Raw genomic sequence first — 9,860 nt, 5'->3', positions numbered from 1 at the left:
GAATTGTATAGGCCCAAATTCACTCCTAATATTCAATAACTTGATTCGTTGTAGACCTGGGCTGTTAAACGGCTCATTATGCCTGATTAATCCATTGATGGAAACGGAATCTTCTTCTGTGTGGAGTCATCCCAGCATTGATGAGCAGGTATAGTCTAAACAGCCTATGGTGATGGTTGCTGTTTTCATATGGAGGCAGACACTATGAGTTAGTCTGTTAATTCTTTAAAACTTTCTTTACAAAATTTAATCGATTCTCAAAGAAAAAAACAAACAACTCTTTTCATCTTTCTAGACAGTGGCAGAGTCTCTCCGCTTTAAGGTGGAGGTGGATGAGCTACTTTAGGAGAGGTGTGGATTTGTTCTTCCCTCCCGCTCAGACTATGCACCATTTTTACGCGTTTGTTGTTTCCACTTTATGGCGCTTTGAAATAGACTATCGATTCATCTCGCCCTATTCCAACTTTGCCCGAGATTGGATTTTTTTAGACGTTCTGGGCAGGGCATCTTAGGTCGGACCGCCTGAGAGCGGAGGATCACAGGGAAGCGTGCGCACCGCGGCGCGCCCGCAGTCCATCCGCAGCTCTCCAGACGCGCAGAGAGCGTCAGAAGGACGGAGATGCTCGAAACGCAGATGCTTTCCCGCGCCTGAGGATCGGACTGTGTTCACCCTGCTGCACTGATCGGATTGCGCTTCTCTCCTCTGCTCATCGGATTGTTCTCATCCTCCGCAGATCGGACTGTCTTCATCCTGCGCTGATCTGTCAGCTGTCTAATCAAAGTTGGACTGGAAAAATGCTGCTGCTGCGCGCCGTGTCTGTTCCTTCATGCAGTGCCGAAGACTCCGCTGTGAGTGGCCAGTCAGCAGTTGAGAAATAGCTTCGTGTCTTTTCCATCTTTGATTTGGGTGCCAAATCCCATCTAACAGACGGTTTTTACACTCGTGCATCAGGATTGCGTCCCTTTGATTTAATGGGCATGATGGACTTCCTCGGACTGTACTTTCTACAGCTGGCTCTGATTGGTGAGTTCAACCATGTTATTGAAGTTTTTCCTGCTGAATGTGGCTGTCTTATGTCTATGGTCTGTTTTACGCATCCTTTTTGCACTTGGCTTTGTCAAAGTTATATGGTGAGATTTATTTTCTTCGTGTGGCGTTTCACAGAAGATGCATGAGGTGTAGTTTTAATGAACCACTGTTGTGACGCTTTCCTCCCACATGTTCCTGTACCAGCGGATTAAACACCAAGCAAAGCAATTGTAATGAATTACCTGCACATGGATCATGGATGTGGGATCAGATCGTGACATGCATTTTGTATTTTAGGTCACCAGTCAAACTGTTGTCGTGCGCGCGCATGTAGAATTTGAGGGCACTGTCATCTATGCGCACTTTTTTTTCTTTTTTTTTAAATGTTTGCAGGTGATTTGGTTGTCACTCTGTGCGCGCGCACGTGTGTGACGGAGGATGTGTCAATCGTGTGTGTGCGTGTGTGTGTTTATCACACCTAATGAGGCTAAACGCTGATCAACGTGATGACATTAAATTAATTAGGATTACAGCGTGTGCGTGTGTGCGCGCGACAGTAAGCTTAATTTGTCTCCTCATGAATCATATGTATTTAACACAGGTAAACACACGCACACCCTACTCTTCCTGCACCCCATCTTAGCCAATGCGATATCACACACACACACACACACACACACGCACACACGCACACACGCACACACACTTAATCTCAGAGGATGCTTTTTCTCCTTTTCACTCTGATTTTGTGCTTCCAGCGGGTTTCACTGCACATAAGAAAAGATGACAGCCTCTGCAGGACATTTGTATTTTGGAGACGTGCGTACTGATGACAACTCCAGCTTATACATTTGTATTGCTACATACACTCTCAAGGTGCTCTGACAGCAGCATTGCATGCTGGGAGTGCCCCGACAGTTGAGACGACACCTGAAGTTCTAAACACTCACGCCTGGGTTCATGTGTGTGTCTGATGGACTCCTGATGAGCAGCCCCAGCTAGTGTCCTCTCTCACTGTTCATCCGTCGTGATGTGTAAAGCTTGTGTCGCCACGCTGTGCTGTCACTCAAGATATCAGCCAAGTGAGAAGGAGGGGGCAGGATGTGGAAGGGGTGCATGGGTGGGGGGGATGTGTCTCCCAGCCAAGGCCCTGTGTCCTCTTACTTCCATCAGCCACACAGGGAAGCAGCACCCAGAGGCAGGGCAGATCAAAGCAAGACAAGTGTGTGTGTGTTTGTGTGTCTGTGTCTCTGTGTGTGCGCGCGCAGCTTGTTAGTGTTTGAAGCATGACAGAGTCTTCTACCAGTGTACCCCAGACCTGATCACGTTGACCTGTCACTTGTTTGTAAACCTTTGAGGATCTTTGTCAGCATCCTTGTTAAAGGTACCGAGTCTGTTTCTACCTTCAGTGCGACATGGTTTCATTGGCTTTGATTTTTATACATCTTGGACATTTTTCTTTAAAGCTTTAACACATGGTTGTCAGACCATGTGTCATAAGACCTAGTTAGGCTCAAGTGGGCCGGACCACAAAGATACTGTCCATTTTAAGTGCTGTTTTAGACAATTCCACATTTAAACAACACTCTCTCGCTCGCTCTCTCACATATGGTATAGGAGGCTGACATTACGTTGTCATTATGACATGACACCTGTCATTAGCATTAATATGGCGTCATGAAGGCTGTCGTTAAGTGTTATTCGTAACCTTAACCCTAACTTTAACTTTAACCCTACCTAACCTGATCCCTAACCTTACCTAACCCCACAAGCTACAAAGGTGTCATAATTTAGCGAAAAGTGTCATAATTTACCAAACGACGCTTAGTGAGCCTTCATGATGCCTTATTCATGCTATTGACAGATAATGACAGTGTAACGTTAGCCTTATGTATAAACTTCAAGTAAAGTGTCACTTCCTTAACTCAGCACAAACCAGAGCATCTTTGAATCAAATTAACAAGTGTCTCATACATGGGAGAAATGTTACGCACTTTAACAATGAGTAAAGTTACGTTAACCAATGAATACTGAGGAATATTCAGCATGTAGCCAGCAGTACAGCTAATAGGCTTCATCAATATTTTTGAGAATAAACATGATATTGTGCCCCAATGTTAGCCTGGTTCCTACGCCCCTGCATGAGTTACAAGTATCTAAACGTAGCAATGTCCTTTTTCGCATAATGACTGATGCACACGTGTCATAAATTAGGTCCGCAATCTATTTTTGTCCCATTCTAGAAGTTGATTCGGCTCAAAGGAGGATTTCTCCCTGTTTTGATGCAAAAGATTCATGGGAAAACTCAACAAAGCAAAGTTTCTGCTGTTTGTGACTTTGCGCTTTGCTTCTGAGCAGATTCTTTTTTTTTTTTTTTTATCTGTAAGCAGTCTTTTACATCTATTAAGAGAGAAAATTGGCACAATATTGGAAAACTGTTATGGCGTGTAAATTGGACAGTTTAGTGAGCCAGGCTTGGGTTTTTACACCTCTGCTTTAAAAGGTGTATAGCATTCATTGTTCTTTTGTTCTTAAAGGATTAAATTTTGCGGTGCGACACAAAGTTGCACACAATGGCTTGATAAGAAAACAAGGCCAGTTAGGTTAGATTTATGTTCAATTGTGGATTCTGATTAACATCTTATCAGAATAAGGAATACATTATTAGTGATTGAAGACACTTGGTTTTTGATTAGAAGAGATAGACATTGCAGCCCTCAGACACCAGAAACATTTGAAGATTTTAGGTAAACCCATTGAGCAGATTATCTTCTCCTCGATTAAATATACTTCAGATCAAAATGAAGATTTGAAACTGTTCACATGGTCCAGGCCTGCAGTTTTCTTCTAATCCCAGTCCATTAACTGTTTCTCCCAGTGGAATGGCTTTGTATGAAACAGATGTATATGCATGGCGAGCACGCTGCAGGTTTTCATTTCATTAGCTTGTGGAGAAAAGTCAGGCAAAAAAAAACCCTCAAATAATTAAGATGAGACATATTAGCATATTTACTCCTGATACGCTTCAATGGTTCTCTGCCCACGCTGCTGTGAACATTTTTGCAATCATTACTGTAATTAGTTGACCAGGTTCATCTGCATATGATTCTTCATTGATGGATATGAAGGAAAGGAGCAAATGCCCTGCCTCTACTTCTACAGAGCACTCGTGTTGTTTTACATGTAGTGAACATACGTTTTAATCCATGCCTGTAATTGGCAGGGCAATAGTCAGTATCATAAGCACAATAGGTATTTAAAAGGATATCCTTTTTTCTGTATGTGAAATTTTTTCACGGTTCCCCTTAGACTGGCTGGTCTTGTAACCACAACTTTTTTTCTATAATAACCATTTTTGACTATATAACAAACAGGCTGTGTTCAAAATTGCATACGAACATATTTACTCATACGTCAATGTACCACTCATAAGGCTGACGTCAAAATGAGTAGTGCGGTCACATTAGATAGAAAGAATGAGTATGTGAAAAAATACCTGGATATATACCGTGTTGGGACATTTTGTAAGTATGCAATGGCCACACTCGTCATACTCAACCGCCCCATAAGGCAAACAGCCTCGTTTTAAAACAAAAGCATCTCTTCTTGTCTTCTATTAGTTCTTAATGACTTTGTAAGTAGGGCTCTTGTTTTGAAGTTAACCGGAAGTTTCGTCAGTAGCACAAAAGCGGCCTGGGTCCTCGAAAATCTCCGAATTGTTGGCATGAAATGTGTTTCCGCGAGTTTTATGGATTACATGACCACATGTTGATATTCTACTTAGTCACTTTCTCGCTTAACTTGTTGTCAGATCTTTCAAAGGTGGCGATTAATGGAGATATTTAGCCTCAATGTGCTTCAGGTTTTTGTCGTTGTAGGTTCTTAATGCATCTTGGGAAACTTAGAAGTATACTTAGTGGGAACGGTCATCATTCTAACCCTCCTAATCATACTAATAGTATATAGTAGACAGTGTAAAGTGATTGAGTGTGTAGTTTGTTACTAGAGCCCTATAATTACCATGTTAAAGAAATTGCGGACGAGATCACGGAATCAACCAATGAAAACGGAATCCACTGTTGAATGTGGAAAATTAACAGAATGTGGATGAAACGCTGTCACTGTTTAAACAATATTAATTTAAATGAAGTTGATCAAATCTTAATGAATAAGCCTGCTCAGATTCAGTAAACCATTGATCCCTGAGGGGAAATTGGGTGACATTAATGCTGCCTTTTAATTGGAGCTTACTCGTTACTTATTTTTGACTTAAATTTTTGTTTGATTATGGTTTTCTTTTTTTATTAGTATTTATTTAGGTTCCTCACAGGAGATAAAAACTAACGTTTTCTGAAAAATATTGATAAATATTTCTAAAAGAAAAACTGAATTAAAAACATAAATAATTGTGGAAAACACAATTTATTTATTTAGGTTCCTCACAGGAGATAAAAACTAACGTTTTCTGAAAAATATTGATAAATATTTCTAAAAAAAAAACTGAATTAAAAACATAAATAATTGTGGAAAACATGGAATTTTGAAAAAAAAATAACAGAATCTGGAAAAAAATGAAATGGATTTTAGAGGGCCCTACCTTAGTATGCAATTTTGATGAGTCCAAGTTCTAAAGGTAAAGTGGAATCACCATAAATGCTGCTGCCTTGATCAGACGAGATCGAAGGGAAACAAGCACAGCTCAGAGTCCCCATCTGGCCGAGGAGGCATGGGAAATGTGGTGTAGGGAACAGCCAAGGAGGCCCTATGTTAGTCTTTCATGTGTCTCCCCCCTCCTCCTTCCTAGACTCTTGAATGGTTTCTTCCCTCATTAAGTACAGATTGGCCTCACCTGCAGCCATTTTTCAGCAGAGGAGATTTAAACCTAATTTAATCCAGCACTGAAACAACTTTAATAAGGAACATGCAAGCTTTAGATGAAGTTTTAATTTTACATACCCACACACACACACACACACACACACTGAAAAGGCCTCTAGCGCAAAACAGACCAAACTCGTGCTCTTGCTGACAGCAGTTATTCAGCCGAATCACAGCGCTTTGTAGAAGAATGAATAATTTGCCAGACTCATGTTTGGTAACCTCGAATAGTGACAGATATTATTATAAGCTTTAGCAGCACATGCTTTATGCATTTATTCAGACAATCCCAGCACAGAGAGAAACATGTAAAATTCATATTCTCCTATGTTCATTGTCACCGCTGTTCTGACCAGAGCAAGTGCTGTGCACTGTTTGATTACTTGCACTCTGTGTACTTTACTGTGGCTTTTAGGTTCCACAGACTCCACTGAGATTTAATAGAATATAGTCAGAAGGTTGGAGGAGTAAACCTAGTAAAGGGAGGATATGATTGTATATGTGAGCTGTGTGGGATGGCATGAAGAGCCATTTGTTTGTTAGGCATCTGTCACCTCAGCTTTAAGCCTTTGGTACAGGGTAAGGCTGTGCAATTCATTTCGATTATTACACTCAATGATTACAAAAATAACATAATTGAGAAAAAACGATTATTATTTATTCATTTTTTAAATTTTTTTTACATATGTTTTATTTGCAAAATAAAACAAAGTTTTACAATTTTGAATTATCTACAAAGAGCAATGTTTGGCAAACACAAATTATTAATATTAACTTTGAGTTGTTTAATGTACGTGCACGCTAGCGCCTCCGCCCCGCCCCTCTCAAAACTAAAGCTAATGCTTGCCTAGCCTGCAGGCTAACACGAGGAAAGTTGTTGCTAGCGGTTTTGAAACATTGCAGGAAAAATGCTGCAGAAATGCTTGATTTTAGTGTTTGCAAGATTTTATTTATGTTTAAAGAACATTTTACATTGTTTTGTACAGAAAGAAGTAACATTTTGTTTGACTAATAATTGTTCGAATAATCGTGATTTCACTTATCACTAAAACAATCGTGATTATAATTTTTTCTATAATGGAGCAGTCCTAATACATGGGTCACCAACATGGTGGTAGCCTGCATGTACCATGTGAGGTGCCCTCAGGATCTCTAGTCAATGAGCTCCATCTAAAATCTGATTTACTTGCCAGGATTCAAACTCACAAGAAGTAAATTCATATGACTGATGTAATAGAGTTAAATACTGCTGCATTTGATAACATTTTAGTATTAAATTAACATCTTCAAATGTGTATTTTCATTAAAATATTGTGACCACTGTTTTTAAGTGTTGCAGATTTTGTGTATAGTCAGTGGTATGTTATACTGTATAGAATATGATATATATTTTAAAAACGCAAGGTGGATTTTCATAAAATGACATAATTGTTACCTTTTACAAATGTTGAATGTTATATACAATCAGTTAAAAGTTGTTTGTTAGAAGCCATAGTCAAATAGGAAGATAAACAACGAAAATGAAACAATTTCATAAATAAGGAGAAATAAAGTGTTGCATGTTGAAACGTAAACATTTCCAACCTTTTTAAGTTATTGCTAGCCTTTCTTATTATTTTACCCTCTAATTAAAATTAATACAGTGAACATTTAGTATTTAATATCTGCTTTTCTAACTGATAGCCCTTTGAGCTACTTCATAGATACTGAATAGTCCACAGTTTCAGAAAGGTTGGTGACCCCTGTTTAATATTTCATTTCATTTATTTCCAAATGACTAAAACTGACAAATGGTAAATAAATTATCAGTTTGTCAGGGAACAAATACTATAATCTGAGATGAAAGTTGTTTTGCTTTGACATGTTGACAGTTATATTAGTTGTTTCTTTGAATTCTTGCTACTTTTCTCACTGGACTCTTATGTTTTGTTCTTGCCTGTAGATGTAGCACTGCATGCATAAAGAACAAACAGATGCAATTATCTCCTATTAAAAGGAGTAAAATGGAGGAGTTTAACATTCGCCGGAATAAAGAGAATCTGACTCCAGTTGTAATGCTACTCAGGAGGGCTCGTGCAGGATGAAACTGAAATGACAGTACTTCTCATTATATTCCAACCCTGTCATTTCCACTGGCTTCTGTGGAGCGGCGATTAAGCCACAGAGACGATTACTCTGCCTTTGCCTTGCTGAAAGGATATGGCATTTACTACCACTGTATTCCATAGACAGACGTTTAACTTTACAATGAGAGAGCTACAAAATGGTCATGATGGGAGAATGCTTGAAATGTAGCAATTAATCAGAGGTGTGATTTCGGTAAATGAGAGAAAGGTAGCGTTGAGTTGAGCCGGCACCAAAAAGTGATGATGAAAATGAGACTTCAAGGCCTTTCACATATACGTTCTCACTTCATGGTTCTTAAAGCTTCTAAATCTGTCAGTGAGCTTCGTCCCATTCAATGAAGGCGATACATTTTCCATAGTTTTGAGAACTCCGTTCTCATTTCACACTTGCAAAGATAAAAACATGGATAATCACGAGGCCTCGGCTTCTCTTCACTCGAACCTGTGCATCAACCACACATACTGTCTCAGTGTCATTGTCACTAAAGGAGAGAACATTTGAATTCACTCACATTTTCACTGTGATTTTTTTAATTAAAAATAATCAGAAATCAGAAATGTTTTATTTGCCATGTACAGTTTTGAGGACAGTACAAGGAATTTGACTTGGTGGTTGGTGCACAAAACAAGCAACAAAAAGAAATAAAAGAAATAAAAACAACACAACAAAGAACAACCCAGCAACAATAATAATAATAATAATGATAAATATAAAGGATGAGGGATAAATAAAGGATAGATAGAGAATAAAGGATAAATAGGATAAATATAAATATATATATACAGTGCAGCAGGTATCAAGCTGGTGGAGGTGGTGATCGGGTGGGTGGGGGGGGGGGGGGGGGGGGGGGTTCAGTGGGTGACTTGGGGTGTGTTCATGTGGATGGTGGCAGAGGGAAAGAAGCTGTTTTTGTGTCTGGAGGTTCTGGTCCTGATGGACCGAAACCTCCTACCAGAAGGGAGAGATTGAAACAGTTTATGACCGGGGTGGGAGGGGTCGGCCACAATCTTTCCTGCACGCCTCAAAATCCTGGAGGCGTACAGGTCCTGGAGGGAGGGCAGATTGCAGCCGATGACCTTCTCTGCAGAGTGGATGATACGCTGCAGTCTGGCCTTGTCCTTGGCCGTAGCTGCAGCGTACCAGATGGTGATGGAGGAGCAGAGGATGGACTGGATGATGGAGCTGTAGAAGTTCACCATCATCTTGTTGGCAGACTGAACTTCCTCAGCTGCCGCAGAAAGTACATCCTCTGCTGAGCTTTTTTGATAAGGGAGCTGATGTTCAGCTCCCACTTGAGGTCCTGAGTGATGATGGTCCCCAGGAAGCAGAAGTACTCTACAGAGCTCACTGTAGAGTCTCCCAGGGTGAGGGGGGTGAGGGGGGCTGGGTTCTTCCTGAAGTCTGCTATCATCTCCACTGTCTTTAAAGCATTGAGCTCCAGGTTGTTCTGGCTGCACCAGGACACCAGCCGGACCCATCCATTCTTCTATACCATATGCTTATCCTAAACAGGGTCACAGACAGAACACACGTAAACACGCAGAATTCTCATGGGGTACACATTAAAAATGCATATATAACAAAACACTCAGCACACTCGATTACTTCAATACCAATAAATGGAAGTTTGAAGTCTATGGCTGACATAGTCCAAAATGACAGAATAAAGGTCAACTACAGAACAAGTGCAGTTATCTTCAAATTTCAAATACATTTAACAAAAAGTGATATTTAAAAAGATGGTATAAGAGGTGTATAAAACCCAACTTTATTATTTTATATGACTGAATTTCTGCTCTCACAATAAAAAAAAAAACTGAGGTTT

At 40.0% G+C, this 9,860-nt stretch overlaps 1 protein-coding gene across 1 annotated transcript in view; it reads left to right on the top strand.

Moving 5' to 3' along the window:
- The first annotated feature begins 438 nt into the window (after positions 1-438).
- Positions 439-9,860, top strand: part of gfra4a (GDNF family receptor alpha 4a) — a 182,119-nt gene continuing 172,697 nt past the window's right edge. Inside the window, exon 1 of the mRNA XM_028438876.1 lies at positions 439-1,024. Within this exon, the coding sequence (XP_028294677.1) occupies positions 973-1,024 (52 nt within the window). The 5' untranslated portion in view covers positions 439-972. The remainder of the gene's footprint in view (positions 1,025-9,860) is intronic.

The sequence above is a fragment of the Gouania willdenowi genome, chromosome 22, assembly GCF_900634775.1.
Source record: "Gouania willdenowi chromosome 22, fGouWil2.1, whole genome shotgun sequence".
NCBI lineage: Eukaryota > Metazoa > Chordata > Actinopteri > Blenniiformes > Gobiesocidae > Gouania > Gouania willdenowi.
Note: the sequence above shows the minus strand (reverse complement) of the source record. Positions and strands in the feature narration are given on the sequence as shown.